The 19,517-nt window shown below is 32.0% G+C and overlaps 2 protein-coding genes across 2 annotated transcripts; one reads left to right on the top strand and one right to left on the bottom strand.

Moving 5' to 3' along the window:
- Positions 1–2,695: 2,695 nt before the first annotated feature.
- LOC149908654 (uncharacterized) lies at positions 2,696–5,169 on the top strand. The gene is made up of 2 exons (XM_090102336.1): positions 2,696–3,093; positions 4,325–5,169. Exons 1-2 carry the CDS (start codon positions 2,961–2,963, stop codon positions 5,014–5,016), a joined length of 825 nt encoding a protein of 274 aa, XP_089958462.1. The 5' UTR covers positions 2,696–2,960; the 3' UTR covers positions 5,017–5,169.
- LOC149908653 (uncharacterized) lies at positions 3,642–9,479 on the bottom strand. Its single transcript, XM_090102337.1, has 3 exons — positions 9,376–9,479; positions 5,206–5,714; positions 3,642–4,273 (listed from the first exon to the last, which is right to left on the bottom strand). The coding sequence occupies exons 2-3, from the start codon at positions 5,508–5,510 to the stop codon at positions 4,222–4,224; spliced, it is 357 nt and encodes a 118-aa protein (XP_089958463.1). The 5' UTR covers positions 5,511–5,714; positions 9,376–9,479; the 3' UTR covers positions 3,642–4,221.
- Between the last annotated feature and the right edge of the window lie 10,038 nt (positions 9,480–19,517).

Genomic DNA, 19,517 nt, shown 5'->3' with positions numbered 1-19,517 from the left:
TTATTGGTATGGCAACAGCAGGCAGCGGGCTATATCATTTTTGGAAATTGGAACTACCTAGAAATTATATTGTTACTCAGATAATCACAACGAGAGATTGTCAGAATTTAGTAAGACAATTAATTGGAAAGGACTTAATTGCTGTATAATAAGTATTTTATGTAATTTATATAATATAATATTAAAACTAGATTTTTGCTTCCTTTTATTATCGTTATCCATAATTTACACATTTTATGTTCTGATAAAATTATTTTAATTATTGATTTTGACACACGACGGAAAGTTGTTTGGCCAAAACTTTCCGTAATTAAAATATAATCAAACTTCAATAAGAATTTGGTGTTCTATACAAAAACAAGTGAGAATAAATAAGTTTAAGTATTCCATTATCATCTAGTTGGTACCTACGAACGAAAATTGTTTATTAAACTTTCCTAAGTAGGCTAAGTACCTAACTATTGTATTATAATTAATATTCGAATAAAAGCTTTTTATTCTTTGTTCATTCTACTCCGATCGTATTCCAAAGCCTTGTCTTGAAAAAAAAAAAGAAAAGAATATTGACCTTTGCCCGCCAACATGGCTGAAATCGCCGATGGCGGGAAATTTTGCACGTCAATCTTTTTCATGTCGGCTATGGCGTGCGGCTGGCTTTTGTATTTCTAGTTTGCGTTGAATTTTGTTCAGTCTCCCTTTTTTGGTGGAATAAAATTGTGAGCAGCATTTTGTTCGATTGGATCGAGGATATAGATAGTTTAGGAATAACTGAAAGATAACTTGAAATTGTATTTTTTTAAACTTAGATACATATTATACATACATAGACTTAGTTAATAAATTCAAATTGTAGTAAAAAAATTAAAAATTATAAATAAGGTTAAATAAAGCTAATTTGAGTACTCTATACTTAATACTGTAATAATGGCTGTTTATCTACAAACTTTTCATTTAGGTATTCGTTTTTTTGCAATTATTAATAAATGTATTACATACTTGATAAAAGTACAAGTACAAGTACAAATTTAATTTTTAATAAAAATAGGTGCATATTCAAATTTTAAAAATAGAAAAAAATCATTGGCGTATCACACCTAACATTTTCCCCTAACACACAGGCGTCGGCAATAAAAATGTTGAATACACAAGTGTCTATATAATCTATAGCCAACATTCAGTTCCACTCTAGACGTATCTGTACTCTATACTTTATTCTTTATAGTCTATTGACTATTCGATAAAATAAACGTATTTCTTGGAGGATGTTCGCTCAAATACCTACGGGCTAACGATGTCCGCTTCTATGTACCCTTTATGAATGAAGTTCTTCTTTGGGATGAGAGTATAAATTATTTAACTTCCTTTTTCTCTATGTTTTATTCACATCTGGACGATGATAGTTAATAAGTGTGCTGTGTGACCTTATTTTTATAAATTAAATTGGTACAAAATTATATTAATAAATAATTTAAAACAATTAATATATGTTACTTGTTTGTGGATATTAAATGAAAAATAAGTCACAGTGACTTGAGTCTTTTTTTGTTGATATTGAAAATTCTTGCTTTAGCTGTTAGCATATAAATTATCTGTAGGCATGGTAAATTATAAAGAAAAACTTCTTATAATCTGAGAGAAATATTAAATTCTTGTTCTGAACTCACGTATTTCACGTATACCTAAAAGTTTAATGAATTAACGACTTCAACGGTATGGAAATTAAATCACGGTAAATAATTTACTTTGTATGTAAGAGAATGATTATTTTTCGTTTAATTGCATACAAAATGAAGTTAAGTAAATATGACGCAGTCGTTGGCTGAGGCTCAACATTGTCCCCCGGGTTTTGCCCGGCTCCTGCGGTTAATTGCTAATAACAATCCATCTCCGATCGCATAGAGTTTAGTGATCTTGAATTGGGACAAATAGGCTTGTTTCTAGAAGGCTATGGATGTTTGCTTCGAATTAGTCAGGTTGCTATATCACAAAAGTACGAGTAGGTATAATCCTTAAATTATTTTTATGAGATGATTTTCATCTGTTTATGAAAGTCTCTACATATACATATATGTACTTAACCAGAATTCTGCTAGCATGAACACAGTATTATGCGATGTCCTAGACATTTTTCAAAAGGATTCCAAAAACATACTAGATTTCTATAGTGAAAACCAACCAAACAAATTTATCACAAAAATTTAAAACAGAAATTCTTTAAAGCCCAACTTGGCAAGCGCCACAACTAGTTTAGAATAAGTCTACATGAACTGAATCTCACATATTAATGAGTTCAAATCGAGCTGCAAAATTACGTCCACCCCGGTCTCCCTGGAGTCGCTGATTTAGTGCTCGCTATTAACAATTCAGGTCAGAACCAATTTTAACGATAAAGCATCCACGAGTATTGTAAATATGCTGGCTTTTTTAAATGTAATGAAGATAGATTATTATGCTATGATAATAATGGACTTGTGAAGGCAAGTTTACCATTAGCTACGTTTTTGGAGTGAGAACAGTTGAAATATCTGAATTTTTTTTACGTGATGATGATGTGTATGTTTATTTTTGTTATGAAATGAATTGCAAAAATTATAGGTACTTACTTATAAGTAGACGTAAACTTATGATAGGTAGCTGCAGTTTAAATGAAAACAACAACTGACATTATAGATGTAGGTATGATCGGGTGCACCCACACACATCAGTCACCGTCACGGCACGTCACCGGACAGGATTAAAAAAAAATATGTATCAATAGTTCTAGTATGACTCTGTTCCCACACGACAGTCGCCGGCACGAAATCTATCAGTGACGTCACCGGTCAGGCACGTCAAATAATCTTTCCATACATGTATCATACTTTTATCCCCACTCACCCGGTGCCGTCACGTCTCAGTTCAGTCAGCGTCGTGCTACCGTCAATTGCTACACGTGTATTGTCAGTTACGCAGTTACAAAAATGGATATAGAAAAGTTAATAGAGACTGTGAGAAAATATGAATGTTTGTACGATTTAAGTCATCGTAAATACATGGACACAAAATATAAAAACGTCATATGGGAAAAGGTCGGTGCAGAAGTTGGCTCTAGTGGTAAGTAAAGTATTCTAATATTATTATTTGTTGAACTACACAGTTCAGGTAAAATAGGTATCTGCTAATGGGTCGTTTCAAACTCGTAAAATCAAATACACGACGTTAAAATTTATGAAGTAGGTAATTAAAAAAAGATTTAATTGAAGTCGCCAATCACTTTTACCTACTATGGCGACTTGCCATAGTAGGTAAAAGTGGTTGGTCTTCATATACCTATATCCTACTAAAAACCCATAAGGGGAATGTCGGTCACTTTGTTTCAGTCGATATCTATTTATGGGGTTATAGTATACCTACATCAATACCAGAATTTTAGATTTGAGAAATAAAATACGGAACTAAAATATTCTGTAAATTTGTTTCTTATATCAAAAGCGTTTGCGGTAGCGTTGCCAGCTTGTCTAGGAAGATTCTCGAAAACATTTGAGCTTTCTTGATTGTTTGGTATATATGAATGCTTCTCATATTTGTTTATAAAATTATGAAGGATACATGTAGCCATTATAATAAAATCTACATTTTCTGGTTTTGCTTGAATGGTTCGGTTATATATTTGAAATCTCTTTGTTAATATCCCAAAAGTGTTCTCTACTACTCTTCTGACTCGACTTAAACGGTAGTTAAAGTTGCGTTTTTCATCACTTTAATTTTGTCCTGGGTATGGTCGCATTAAATAACTTTTTAAGGGAAAAGCTTCGTCTCCCACTATAACGAACGGAGTTTCAATATTTGTGTCAGGTATTAACCTATTACTTGGAATCGATAGAGTTTGTCTTTCCAACGATTTTCCAAGGTTAGAGTTACGGAATATCCCACCGTCGCTATTTTTTCCAAAGGCTTCAACATTAACAACAGTAAAATTATAGTTACCATCAACAAGAGCTAATAGCACAACTGAAAAAGTTTTTTTGTAATTAAAAAACAATGATCCAGTATTGTTAGGAGCTTGGATTGTAACATGTTTTCCATCGATGGCTCCTAAACAATTAGGAAAATTCCAGAGATTATATATATTGTCCGCAATACCTTTCCATCTGCTAGTCGTCGGTGTTGGTAACATTTCTTCCATTAAATATGTTATTATTTTACAAGTATCAGTAACAATTTTTTGCACTGTACTATGTCCTAAACGGAAACTGAAGGAAATGTGTTCAGGGATTCTCCAGCTGTTAGATACCTGTAACAAAAATAAATGCAATGATTAATTTATTTATGTTTGATTTTTCAGGTGCTATCTGCAAGACCCGTTGGGCAAATATAAGAGACACTTATAGAAAGACTTTGAAGAAATCGACAACCACGAGTGGACAGAGTGCCAAAAAGATTAAAGTTTATAAGTTCCATGACCAATTACAATTTTTGAAACCATTCCTAAATGAAAGACAAACTATCGAAACCATCGAAACTGATATCTCTGAAGAATGTGACAATGAATTATTGGGCGATCAAGAATCAACGGAAATCATGGAACCAAGAGCTACGACGTCTAGGTCAACGTCACTTCCATCACCAGAATCTTCTCAATCAGCATCTTCTGTGCACTTACAACCCCCAAAAAAGGCACGAAGAACTTTTTCAAAATCATGTTCCCAACCAACAGCTGCAGCAGTAGTCATGGAACAACTAATTAAGTCAAATAACTCAATTGAAGAATCTTTCAAAAACCCTGTTGACGCATTTTTATTGGGTGCTATTGCTCCAATTTTAAAATCGTTACCACGATATGAGTTGGCATTGGCAAAAAGCGAGCTTTTTGGAATAGCACAAAAATATGAACTCCAAAGTATTACCGTCCCCACAGTACAAACTTCTGCAGATAGCCGTTCATCCACAACTGGTTCCATTATCATTGAGAATACTCGATTCATCAATACTGCTATAGAAAATCCTCGGACTGAAGACCAAGAGTCCACTTATTAAACTTTTGTTGAAACAGACACTTTAAATACTTTTTATTCCGCGAATTTCTCAAATTTTGTTATGAAACTGTGATCATAATATTGCACAAGGATTAATGTATCTAATTTGGTTTTCGGCTGATTTTCTTATGTCAAAATTGATTTAATTTTTATAATACATAACAATTAAAATGAGAATTGTTTTACTTACCTTAAACAAACAACCAGACGCTCTCTTGGAGTAATAGCTTTTCTCCAATGAGTATCCTCTTTTTTCAGGTATATTTCTAACTTTGCAAGTAAAAGGTTAAAAGTGTTCTCAGACATTCGAAAATATTCATAAAACATTTTGCCATCTGCCGCTAAATGGGGGTACAAAGTAGCGTATTCGCCCTCTTCGTTTCTTTTTCTCCAAGCTTCATGAACCCAGACCCGACGCCTGTTTACAAGTTGCTCTTCTTCTTCATCTAAAATTAAAGCGATCATTGCCAATTGCGTAGTAGTGAAACGTGGCATTTTATCCGTCAGGGCAGTATCTGTTCTCTAGCGTGACACACGTCTAATCACTGACTAACCTGATGTATGTGTTCAATGATTCAGTCAAACCGGCGACGTGACTGACGGACAACATGACGGTGACTGGTGTTTGTGGATACGTACACAAACCGTCACCGATCAGTCATCGGTGACTTGACGGTGACTGATGTGTGTGAGTGCACCCTAAACACCGAAAAAATTGACTGCACCGTCACCGTCGGCCCTCGACGCAGCAAATTTTTCCAAATTATTTATTAAATAAAACATGATAACTTAATCTATAATTCAAATTTCTCTATCGCCTACCATTCCATTTGTTTTACTCAAAACAACCGCCACAGACAATCCACAATTTTATTTAAGGTTAGGAACAAAGGCGGGACTAAAAAATAATTGCAAAAACGCGGGAAAGTTAATAAAACGAGTTAAAAGCCAACGTTGCAATTACTGTCGTCACCTCAGCTCCCTATTCGATTTCCGTGGTCGAATCGCCATTATAGCCGGCCATTGTTCTTTCGCTATCAATGCAGAGTAATGGCGCAGAAATAACTGGCATGCAGTTTTCTGTTTATGACTTATATTCTTGATTATTAGATTCTTTGATGAAAATTTTTATTCTATAGCATGGTTTATCAAATATTATCTCATCATTGAAATCTTTGCCCATGTGTCTTTGTTATTGGGATTTGAGACTTTTGTATTGAGAAGATTATTTAATAACCCTAATTTACTTGGTATTGTCATAGGAGTGTGTGTAGGTACATTATCTTGACAGGGAAGATGTGAATTGTACATAAGTCTTAAGCGCGTCACACACGGTGAAGATAGGTACTATAATATTTATCTTAAGATACTGTTATATTTTATATTACAGTATCTTAACGCATCCGGTATCAGCGTTCGGACCATCATTTTTCTTTTTGTCATTGCGTACTAAGACCCCTGTAGAACCGCCATCCTGTTACAAATGACGCGAAATTTTGTGGGTCATTTGTAACAGGATGGCGGTTCTACAGGAGTCTTAGTACGCAATGACAAAAAGAAAAATGATGGTCCGAACGCTGATACCGGATGCGTTAAGATACTGTAATATAAAATATAACAGTATCTTAAGATAAAATATTATAGTATCTTCACCGTGTGTGACGCGCTTTAAATTTAAAAAATCTGGAACGAAGTATCAGAGAATTGAATGAGATACCTATAGTGTGATCGTTGATGATGCCATTATTTATCATTTCAATCGATTTGTTCAAAAGACATACCTACAAAAATATATCAGTATACTTTAATTTTGGCGCCCCGATTAAAATGGTGAATTTCTCTAACCAAATTACAATTAATAATTAATCCCCGCGAAATCCCCAAGGAGCGGGACATAATTCTAATTCGAAACCGAATTCCAGATTAAAATTCTTACAAGAACAAAACCGGTAGAATCCGGATATCGTTCAATTATCGTTCGATCAGTCTGCGATTTTACGTCTTGATCAAAATGACATCCGGAGGGAAATAGCTCGCTCGTAATTGTTGCCAGCCTCGGCGTTATTTAGTTACAGCTGGATGCGAGGCGTTTTGATTTACGTCAATTTGTCTGGGTTGCCATTTTTAAGAATAGTATGCTTGTATTTTGACGATTGTTTATGAGGAACAAATAATATATACCAATAGTAATTTTATTGTTCGCTACTACCAACCAATGCTTCTCATGCCTTTGGTAAAATAATTTTGTGAATAGGCTGGACCTATTCACAAAATTATTTAGTTTCAGAAACAAATCTTTTCTCTTTATAATATTAATGTGCAACAAAATATTAAGCTCACTAGAATTAGATTAATAGTTCGATCTTACAATTCAACAAATACATTATTACAATTTGAAACGCAATTTATTCATTAAATTATTTTTCTCGAAATTGAGAAATCTTTACAGCGAGCTTAATTCTAGTTCATGTCTGTTTAATTTTCGCAGTAAGCAAAAATCACTTTTCACAGAATTATTAAAAGTTGAGACATACTTATATGATTATAATACTGACCTGCCAAAGTACAAGATAAGCGGTGAGCACACAGTTTCATCGCGAAATTTCAATTCAACAAAACCTCGAAATATCTTTGATGTTCTATATAATTTGGCATTTGAAGCGTTCGTAATAAAGGAAATTCTTTCGGATTTTCAATTCAATTTACACAAAGGCTTCTCTTATGATTCATTTACTTCAAATACGAAGGTAATTTCTAACTCGCGTCTATAAATAAAAATATATTCTTTCGCGTTCTCAAGAATGCCCGAAAGCAAAATATGTTTAATAAGCTGTAGATATTAATCAAACGGGAAAATATTTGAAAAAAGTAAAATAGAAGTGCCCTTTTTTATTAAAGCACAAGAATGACAATTTATTTTTCTCTAACTGACTATTTGCTTTGGCTAATCTCTAGAATAATTAAATTAGTTTTCAAGAACTTGTAGATGTTATGATTGCCACATATATTTCGAGTTATTCAATCCGGAAGAAGACGGGTAATTCAGCTAGTACATATCTTTAAGTAAACAATGCTATAAGGGTTAAAAATTAACAAAGAAAACCGGAACACGCTTTGTTCAAACGATTTAATATCGACCTTTGGTCCTCTCGACTCATTTACTTTTGTATCTCGGAAAATTGTATTCATACGAAGTGTAAAATTTATCGTCTGGAAAAAGTTAGTTTTGAATTATCTTTGCTGTTTTGAGAATTTCATTTAATAATTTAATCTATAGAGTTGTTACAATGCATATAACTCCAATTATAACCAACTAAAGGTTTGAGAAAAATTATGAATAATAGGTATTCTCAAATTATTGCAACTAATATTGAAATTAGCATGCTCTAGAACACAAAAAGTTGGGCGGTATCTATTAATCTACCCATGGCCAGAATATGCATAAATAAGAAGTAAGCCTTCCTTGATTTAAGCTTCTTACTTACAGAAATCTGTTAAGTAACTTTTAAGTTACCTACATAAATTGGGTTACACAATTTTGAACTAATGCTAAAAAAATTGAAACCCATATTTTATTTAATGCCAACCAGCTTAAACTGAAAACTTTTGTAATTACAGCGGAAGGTTCTAGATAAATGTATTATGCAGAAACGCATTTCCCCTCATTATCCAAAAGCTTTTACGAAAACTTTTGTGAAAAATCTTTTGTGTGAACCGCGGCTTTGTATCTGAAACTCCGAAATAGGTTTTATTCGGCGGCCACGGGGGCAATCACTTTGACTTTTTAATATTCTACGCCGAATTTTTTGTCTGTGCACATTTTTTTCCTGTCGAAAACCATTTGAATCGCGCGGGAAAATTTTTGACACTTGATATTGAAAAATATTTATTGCTCAAACTCAAAGGTAGATGTTACAAAACACAGCAACGTGCTTCAATATTATTAAAAACGGTATTTCCTTTGTGCAATGAGTTATTCAATATCGTTCAAAACAATTCCATACATTTATATTTTCGTTCGACTTTATCCCAACTCGTTCGGATTTACACAAACCACCATTGACCGTTTATTTTGGATACGGATGTAAATAACAATTTAATTGCTTATATTCTTATATTATTTTAAGATTAAAATGTCAATTAAAATTGTTATTTTATCGCATTGAGATAATATTACTACGTATGGAGGAGACACCACGAACAAAATCTGTGCGCCATTTTTTTGCTCTAACTAAATTTTAAAAATGATTATCTAGTTAGGTACTTAACGATGAAAGTTATTCCTTTGCACTTTTCCGTATTATTTGTATTATTTGTGCAATATCGTAACACACACGAAGGCATATTTGATGCGTTTCACTTTAAAACCATTAAAAAATACCGCTCAACATACGTCACATGACGTATGTTGAGTGGAACATAAGTGATGTAGGCGGTGTCGACTCCATATTAATTATTATCTCAATGTTTTATCGCAAGTTATAAATGACCTTTAAATGACCTAAAAATTATTATAAGCATTGGCAATGCCTGTTAATTTGAAAGTGGCGGTGGTTATTATGTAAAGAGTCAGCAAAATTGGTAAACATTTAACCCGTAAATCATTACTTCACACATCCCCTCTTTTCTTAGAAGCTAGCTGTTCATATATTATACCAAAGCGTTCTCTGCACTAAGCTTGCACCTCAATAATAAACTATTAATAGAAACTATTACATAGCATAAACCTAGTAATCTGAAAGGCAAATTACTCCATACTCATGAATACTGTTAAAGCAGTGTAGCGTGCATTCTATAACGCCTCGTGAGAAACAAAGCTTTGCTTCAAGATTACTACCGAGAAGCCGAGATGTAAGACAGGCCGGCCGCGCCTGTGGAATTCTTTTTTGATGTTTTGCAGCACTTAACCAGGTTTTAAGCAACTTTTTCTTGGAGATATTTAAAAGAGCGTGTTGTTTGAGTGTTAGTTGGCATTTTTAGGGTAAAAGTATTTGATACGACTGTGGCTATTATAAAATACATTTATGAAGAAAAGGACTAAGGTAATGAAAGTAAAAAGAGAGGGCGTAGATAAGAATGAGCGTAGGCGGTACCTACATATGTGCGTTATAGCCTTGTGACACCTACAGGTGTATCTTTATGTAATTTCAAAATTCATCATTATAATACACTAGCTTTCCGCCCGCGGCTTCGCCCGCTTAGCTTAGAGACCTAATAATTTATATACTAAAACCTTCCTCTTGATTCTTGAATCACTCTATCTATTAAAAAAACCGCATCAAAATCCGTTGTTTACTTTTAAAGATTTTTAAGCATACATAGGGACAAAGGAAGCGACTTTGTTTTATACTATGTAGTCATATTAGATATATACAGTATATATAAACTCAAATAAGATAATAAAGGACACTTTGAGGCAAATTATTTCACTCAACTCTCAACTAAATTTAACCAAGAGTCAAATTCACGCAAATAATTCCAATGTATTACTGAAGTAATGCCAAGTAATATCGTCTTGTACTCTGAAGAGGTTCTTCATATCAAACTAAGCTTCAAGAATGTAAATAGTAATCTTAGGTATCAGTATCTATGAAAGTTAGTAATGGGGTGTATTATGAACTTTAATACTAGAACGGTAAGGCATAATTTTGTATGTAGAGTGTGTTGCATAGTCTGTTTAAGTTGGCTGTGAAAATCGAAGGTATTGGTTGAGTTGCTTTAGCGAACGACAAATCTCACAAATCACATTTCACTGCACCGGCTTTAGGGTTGGCACAGCTTAATTCTGTAAACCATTAAATTTAGTTTAAAGTGTATGACTTTTTTTTTACTCTTTAGAGTGAACGTGGTTTAGCTAAATTTAGCAAAACTATTACAAAGATCAGCTTTCTCATATCATGGAGCTTGTTTTTTTGCTGCATTGTTCAATTTGAGAGGTAAATTCGATACGAATGTACATATTGTGTACTGTAATTAAAGAATTATTTCAACGACAGTTGTTGTTTGTGACAGTTAAGAATTACATCAAAAATTAAGTAAAGTAACACATGTGCCACTATTACAGCCATTCTCTTAATTCGTTAAAAAATTATATAAAAATATTTATATTGTAGCACGTATTTTTATTTACCTGTGCAAGTGACAACCCTAGCCAACTGCCTACTAGAGTAACGTCAATAAATGGTTTTAATTCCGGTTCAGGTGCCAGCTTAGTTCATCCGACTTGTTTACAAGATTCCTTCTTAAAGCCATGTTCCAGCATAAATACGATGAAGATAGTTTCCATCAAATATTCATTCTTTCTTCCTTTTAGTTTTTATCTTTGGAGAGAATAAGCAGATTAACAGATTTTGTATTATTTAAGTATGATTTTTTATTTTGTAATAAAAATAGCTAAACTTTGACTAAGTGGTAATGTTTCAACTATTTCGCTTCTTAGTAGATTTTTCATTTATATTATAATTATTTAAAATTTCTCAAGATTAAACTATTTTTATTTTTATCGGTCATACATCAAACGTCGAGTACCCAGATAAATTCCATTAATTATGATGTATATTAACTGTATGTTTTATCGTAGTACATTACTTACTCTGTGGTTTCATCTATACGTTATTTATTATCTGTGGCAGCCCTGTTCAATAATTCCCGCGAGTATAACGTCAATAAATGGGTCTAATTTCGGTTCAGGTGCTTAGTTTATAGAGCTTGTTTGCTTCCGCCGAAGTAGTACAGTTACAAATACTGAGAATAACTTCGCTATTTAGTTGATGTTTGGTAAACAGGCAAAGAACATTGTTTATTAACTTGGTACTGTCAATTTCTTAATGGTTTTTTGTAAGTTTTATTGGCATTATGTGCTCACACACACACTTATAATGTAGACTACACATAATATAGGTATTTCGTTTAGAGCAGATAGTGATAAAAGCTCATCTTTATATTAAAAAGCATATATAATGAATTCACAACAAATTAAGAAGAGTTTGCAAAAATAGCCATGAAGCTGAAAACTTTCAAGACGCATTCAGCACATACGAATTTAATATAGATTTGAACCTATGGATAGTTTTATTTACCTTAAAATGTCGTGTAGTGTATGTATTATGTTAACTTTAAAAAACATAAAATAAATTATTATACACAAGCTATCCTCATATTTTTATTTTCCCGCATACCACATTTCTAAAAATACCCCTATTATCAGATTATCATCCGCGTAATATCATGATTATGTTGTCTAATTAAAACGTAACACTGCTATATTTAGCGTCCAACAAAAAAATAACATTTCCAATAGGATTGTAACAGATAATTGGAGTAATTCGATAGGAGACCGATATCGCCGCGGGCAGAACCAATCACGGGTCGGTTTATATGCAAACAACGATTGTTTGTTTTTAAACTGTTTAGCCTCTAGTTGTTTTGAAGGAAATTAGGTTAGAATGAAAAAGTCAGTGATATTTTATATTGAAATAGATTGTTATTGTTTACTTTGTGTAAGGATATTTATAATTTAATTAGTGGAATTTCCTTGTTATTGTAGGTACATTTTTTCCGTATTTAAGGAAACTTTACATTGATGTACGGTTTTTTTTAAAGAATAATAAATGTTGAATTTAATGATGAATAATGATTAAAGAAAAGTATATGAAGAGGTAAATTCTACACCAATAATATTATGTTTCATCCTTTTAAAATAATTACATTCCCGATCGCGGCTTCGCCCGCGTTTTCAAAGAAAAACCCGCACGAATAACTACGGACCGAAAAACAGTTAATTTAAGCAATCTGTCGTTACAATAATATTAAACTCAAATCTCTCCTAACTTATACCACTAAAAAGTGATTTCCGGGATGAAGTAAAAACTAAATCGCATTATTAAAATATATTCAAGTTTGTTGAAGTTGGTTATCTTGAATTGTAAAGTAGCTCATACATTTAAGTTTTCAGTTCAACGACTAGAGGTGTTATTGTTTTCAACACCATTTCAAGACAAAACTTTGGTTGGTTAAAACTTTCAACAGAAATATTATATGGTAATCGAGGACTTTTGTCTTAACCTAAAATGCGAATGAACACAATATGAATGCTGTGGGCTTGCTGTGGATTTTAAAATTAGAATTGCGCGGGAATGTTTTTTTCTGCAGCGAAGATGGTTCTCAGGCAATGGTACTGTCAAGGATCATGCTACATATTTTTTTTTAATGTAAGCATTGGATTATTAACGTATTATCATAAATTATTATTGTGTATTTACTTTTTTCATACTTTGTTTATTCTTTAATCACCAATATTATAATTAATTTTTAATAGATTTATTTCAACATTTAATTCAATAATCTTGCCTTCTTTCCACAACTCTACATAAGTTAAAAGTTTGTATACACATGAGTGTGACGCAGTTATCTTCATTCTCAGCTCGTATGTTATAACAAAATTAGATATTAGACTCAAAAGGTTATACTTACACGCTCAAGCGTCCTAACTACATGAAACTTTGCACATTGTTGTGTCACGATAACTTTGAATCATACTCATTTTGTTTAAAACTTGTGTCTCTTGAATTTAGAGAATTTATATCGCTGCGATAAGTTTCAACTGGGAATTGTGTTGGAGTTTCTTGAATGTTTGAATGCTGACCGATTCACTATGGTTATAGATGAAAATAATTTGGAAAATCCAAAAGTGCACGCCTCATATCTCTCATATCTTTTTTTTAATAAATATTTATTAATTATTATTTTTGTTTATTTAATAACAATTAAACCACATCGAGTCAGACCCTGAAAAATGAAAGGGTTCTATTCCTGAGCATACTCAAGCGTAAGAGAAAAAAAAGACTCGATTAGTAAAGTATTTCGGTCGCTATCGTGTTAACAAAAAAAAGGATCCGCACATACAGACACACGGACGTCCAAGACAGAACTTTTTTAAACTGTTTTTTAACTAGTTTAAATAACAAAAATGGCATCAAAAATATCATGAACGTTAAAAATAGTGTTTTTTCTTAATATGTGTGTGTATGTATTATCTTACAAGTGCAATGTATGATACATAAAGACATTTTAAGTTTGAAAAATCAGATGTTTTGCGCGAAGTGACTGTAGCCACCTCAATGCTTCGCTTATGAGGCGTGCAATATATAGTGTTACTAGCGGTCCGCCCCTGCTTCGCCCGTGGTACCTACATGTTTAAACTATCTCTCAAGTTGGATCGAACTGCACATGGTGTGAGAATTTTATTATAATCGGTTAAGTGGTTTAGGAGTCCATTGAGGACAAACATTGTGACACGAGATTTATATATATTACGAGATATTGTATGTTATGTTAGGTTGCGTTATATTAATATTTTTTTTTCATAAGAACCATCCTGGTACTTCAAGGATTATATTAAAAAAAAGAATTATCGAAATCAGTCCAGCCGTTCACGTGTGATGCCGTGACCAAGGGAAACGGGTTTCATTTTTATATAATTAGTTTTATGAATTGCGAACTCTACAGCAGAAGATTCGGAATTCGCAGCTTATGTTCATTTTACGTTTTTAAAGGAAATTGTTATTGACCAAAATATGTAATTTATTCATACTAAAATATAAATACATACATACATTTATATTTATTAATTTTGAGAAACTTAAATAGGGTTTCAAAATGACCATCAAAATTAAAGAAGAAAACGTGTTTGGTGCCTGTATAAATTATCTATGTCACTGTTGTTATTGTACTTTTTTTGTTATTCATTTAGTTGTTTATCCGCCATGGATTCCTCAGAGCTCCTTCTTTATAAAAATTAAACTACCAAGAAATTTGAGTTCAGTATTATATTTCCAAGGATCTTTGCGACGTTGATATGATTAAAATTTGCGCAATCATCGCGGATTTAAGCTTCTTCATCTCAATCTAATAAAAAACAATTATTAAATGGATAGCATTAATGTTTTTTTCAGCTTTTTCGTCATACTTGAAGATAAGGTTGTTATATTCGTAATTTGTTTGTAAGAAATAATAATCTATGAAACTATCTACTAAAATAATGTCGAAAATTCTTTCATAAATACTTTAATTCTTAGTGATAAAGGCTATTTGTTTGTGTATTTGTGCAATAAAAATAAAATAATATTTTAAGAGATATTTCTTGTTTGTTTTTACCAAATATCAAATTCTATAGGTACTATGTGTTGCCTAACTGTTATTACTAACCAAGTAGGTACACTATACTACAACGTGTTAAGAGTCGAAACTGAATAAACGATTTTCAAAATTCATTCAGTATTTTTTTTAACACAGCAGCAGCTAATACAAAACAATGCACAACTATGATTATATCCTTGGAACAAAGTCAGTTTTCGCGTGTAACAAAAGCAAACCTTTTAAACTCAAAGCTATTGATTGAAACTTCAACAGTCGCTGAATATTATATTACTATAAAATTTCTTACCACAGACTCTGTAAGCGCGAACTTCACAGATAAAGTTAAGAAAAGCATATTATACGCTGTGGAGCGAGGGAAAATTAAATTTTGCTTTTAAGTCAATGTTGTTATGGAATATGAAGACATTTTTGAATGGAATACATCAAAATGTATAAAAGGGCTTTCGTTACATTTACTGGGCTTATCAGTGCAATTAATATTAAGGTAAAAAGTAATATTAATTCGTAAATTTTATAAAATTACCAGCTACTTGACTTGACTCTACCAAAAACGGCCTAAGTTCAGAGTTTGGTTTGATATTTTGAATATTAATTATATATTCTATAAAGGTAATACAAATAAACCCTATGCATTTCATTGTCCAATCAATCCTTTTCCCCTCAATATTAAACCATTCTAATATTTTCTTGTTTTTGATTTTACTCAATCCTTACAAATACAGTACAATCTTCTACTAGGGAAATCCGACATACTATTCTGCGTAATGTTGAACTCTCTACCACTAATAAAACCTTAATAATACAATATTAAAAAAAAAAAAACTCACTAACATACCAGTACAAATTACATAATCTATCTGTCATAATCAAGCGGTAAAACCAAGGGTAAAACATTTTCTTCACAAACGTCAACTGTCTCAGAATTTTCCCGCGCAAAGTTAAGGGACCACAGATATGATTAAAACATTATTAAAACTCGAGCCAGGGAGTATCAGCGCGCTTTCATTATTCATCAGGCTCCCAAGATTTTTGCGAGAAGTGTTAGGGAGTCAAGAAGTGTTAATTTTTAAGCGACGGGACAAAAATCTGACGGCAAGTGGCTTTGGAAACATACGGGTGGTGTGGAAACGATGCGTTTTTTAATAATTGATGGATTAATTGTAAATGAGGTCTTGGCGTTTTCAATGTTTTGTATGAATGAAAGTTATAGAGATCACAAGGGTAAGATAGAGTGCGATAGATTAAGGATTTAACTGCGTTTTATTTTTGTACTATATTGAGTAATTTTATAGTTGATTATATAAAAAGGTTTACGACAATAATTCAATGTAGGTAGTCATATTAATACCGAAAATCACCCAATGCGGTAAACAATACATATTCATATACAGTTCATAGCGTAAAAGTATAACAGTACACAGTACAAGTGTACAGTTCTAATATAGGCATTAATTTATGACATAGGCAATTTCAAAAGCAAAGATTAAAAACTAAATTTCACATAACACATTTAAATATATCATAGACATATTAGTGAGAATAAACAAAATATTCGTGCTTTAAAATAAATTTTACTACATTGTGAATGTTAATCAGCTGATCGTAGTCAGCTGATTTAGTGCATTGGCATGCAATAATCCCGCATTGTGCTCGAGGGGCGTTCGATAATGAGCAAAAATATCTGAATTTTAAATGTTTTTATTTATTTATGAATTCTTTCAATGTTTCCGAAACAGAAAACTCTTTGTTAGTGAATTATGTACACAAGCGCAAATACAAAGTTTCTATATATGTTACTAGCTGTTGTCCCGGTAAACGTTATTCTGCTCTATTATCACTTGGGGTATGAACAAGAGATACGATTGATACGATCGTACGATTACAATAACATGGACCAAATAACTATTTTTGGTCCATGACAATAGATTTAAGGACAAATATTAGCTTTTCATGTCTTTATTGTTACAATTCATAAATAAAAAAAAACCCTCATAACAGATTAAAAATTAACCCACCAAAAAGTACAAAATTTACTTACGTAAATTCGAAAAGGTACTTAATTTTTAATGCAAATATCGTTACAGTGTTGGTAAAATGAGATTCATTCCCTCTTGGTTTTCTTAGACATTTGTTACAGTTTTACGACTTAAATAGAGCAATCCCGAAACATCAACGGTTTACCAGCTTTGTCCATTTCGTATTTTAATTTATGGCAACTTTACTTATATATATAGGGAATAGGGGGGGGGGGATTATATTATAAGATTTAATCTTTTATATAGTGGACTTAGAAACTGCTGTTTTGATAACAGCACAAGAGATTATCATAATTCATTTATTAAATAATGCAATATAATATTATGAAAAAAGAAATATCAATTGTAGGTTGTCATTATAATGGATTGTAAACTACTTAAAAGTATATCCGGACAACTGTTCCATAGAAATATGTAATATTATAATGTTTTAACCACCTTTTTCCCATACAATTTCCATATTTATGGCTATCGGATGTAACTATTGAGTTATCTATGCTAATAGAACTAATTAATTTTATTGAATAGTGTGTAATTTAATGCAAAGCTCGAGCCTCTACGTATCTGTTGCCGCCTTTTAAGGTGAAAGTTTTATTAAAATAATAATGATAAATAATAACGGCCATGAACTTGAAGCTAATACAAAGGTTGGGTATTAAACTAAGTTATAAAACAAACGCAGCTGTACACCGCTGTAATTGGAAAAATCCCTGTAACTCGAAACAATTTGAACAATTAAATGTTATTACTGATTTTAGAACACCTGAGGCCCAGTGTCAAGGCTATATTGATATTATACTTTGGTGAAATGGATTAAGGAATAAATATTATGCGTATAACATTTAAATAAGTAAGTATTAAACCTGGAAACAATCTGAAAAAAAAAGAAAGAGTGATTTATGTCTCTATATGTTTCTATTTCTACGTTTTAAATAGGTTACTTTTTTAGTAGAAATGGCGGGAATCGGGATAACTTCTTCCAAAATGCAAAATAAACTGTTTTTCTTTTAAAGATATAATATATAACCTACTATTTCTAATATTTATAGAAATGTAATTACAGCTATTACATTGCACGCTGCAAACAACATTATTATCGTAAAAAAGGGTTGTTTAGATACGGAAGCCGATGGGAATAAGCTTATTACGACCCTTCGCACTGCTGTGTTATTACAAATAATAACATTTTAATACTTGCTAGATATTTTTCCAATGTATAAAAGGCTACGATATTTTTTATTCATAGTTTGAAGGTCAGTACCTATATTAAAATATATTTTGTAAGTTTGTGTGTGATGGATAATTCAAAAATAACAAATGCTATTTCAAAAAACTCTATTAAGAGCCACAAGTTTGATATGGTATTGGAATCTAAGATACATCTAGTATCTTATAGTATTTCTGTACCTATATCCTTATAGTAGTACATACTTCTAATTGTTTTATTAATTGGGCGATATACCTTAGTATTTCACGACTAAATTAAACGCCTTCTTTTTTATGTAAGTATCTGCATTATAATATAGGAAGTTTCAAATTACTTGTCCACTAATATACTGTTAGTATTAAAGATACTATGCATCTATTAGTAATAATTAATGGCGCTAATAACTTAATTTGATTAAGGACCTGGAACTCGCTCAAGAGCAGTAATCGGTGATTCAAGATTTACTGGAGCATAATTCGATGTATAACATATGAAGTACGGCTTGCTATTAACGATCATGGATTCTTCTGGAATAATATATGGAAACACATGTTATAATTTGTATGTATATAAATGTGTATGATTTATTAGATTTTACATTGGTTGTATTTTCAAAGATTGAAAAATTTTCAACAAAAAATGGCATAAAAGAATTTAGAACATTTTTTCAAGTGATCAAGGACCGAAGCTAGCTTATGTAATTCTGCCAATTCCTGTGTTCCACTACACGAAGTACGAAGACAATCATTCATGTACATTACATACATTGTGTGTTCTTTTCAAAAAACTGAACACGTCAGTGAATATGACTAACTTCGTATCAATAATAATAATTAATAGATTCTATTGTAGCTAGTGTGAAACACTAGAATATTTTAAAATTTGAAATTATCAACAACACATCTCTCAAGATCTCAAGCCTCTTTTGGTGAGATAATGAAAATAGGGATACTTTTAATTAGTATTACAAGACGAGGTTCGACATGGCATGATGCCTGACATTCATTAGGGTATTTTACGAGCCCTAATAAGGAAAGGGCCACAATAAGGTTGCATATTCGTTCATAAAGTGTGCTAAATTACGCGGTAATCTTAACAAGG

This window comes from Colias eurytheme, chromosome 5 (genome assembly GCF_061535395.1).
Source record: "Colias eurytheme isolate Ceu_HAF_F1 chromosome 5, ilColEury1 Martin Lab GWU primary, whole genome shotgun sequence".
Taxonomy (NCBI): domain Eukaryota; kingdom Metazoa; phylum Arthropoda; class Insecta; order Lepidoptera; family Pieridae; genus Colias; species Colias eurytheme.
The sequence above is the reverse complement of the archived record's forward strand: the minus strand, read 5'-3'. Positions and strand labels throughout refer to the sequence as shown.

Coding starts and splice junctions, on each gene's coding strand:
- LOC149908654 (XM_090102336.1), top strand. CDS start 2,961: ATGGATATAGAAAAGTTAATAGAGACTGTGAGAAAATATGAATGTTTG. Junction 3,094..4,324: donor TGCAGAAGTTGGCTCTAGTG/GTAAGTAAAGTA, acceptor TTGATTTTTCAG/GTGCTATCTGCAAGACCCGT.
- LOC149908653 (XM_090102337.1), bottom strand. CDS start 5,510: ATGCCACGTTTCACTACTACGCAATTGGCAATGATCGCTTTAATTTTA. Junction 4,274..5,205: donor CGTCTGGTTGTTTGTTTAAG/GTAAGTAAAACA, acceptor TTTTTGTTACAG/GTATCTAACAGCTGGAGAAT.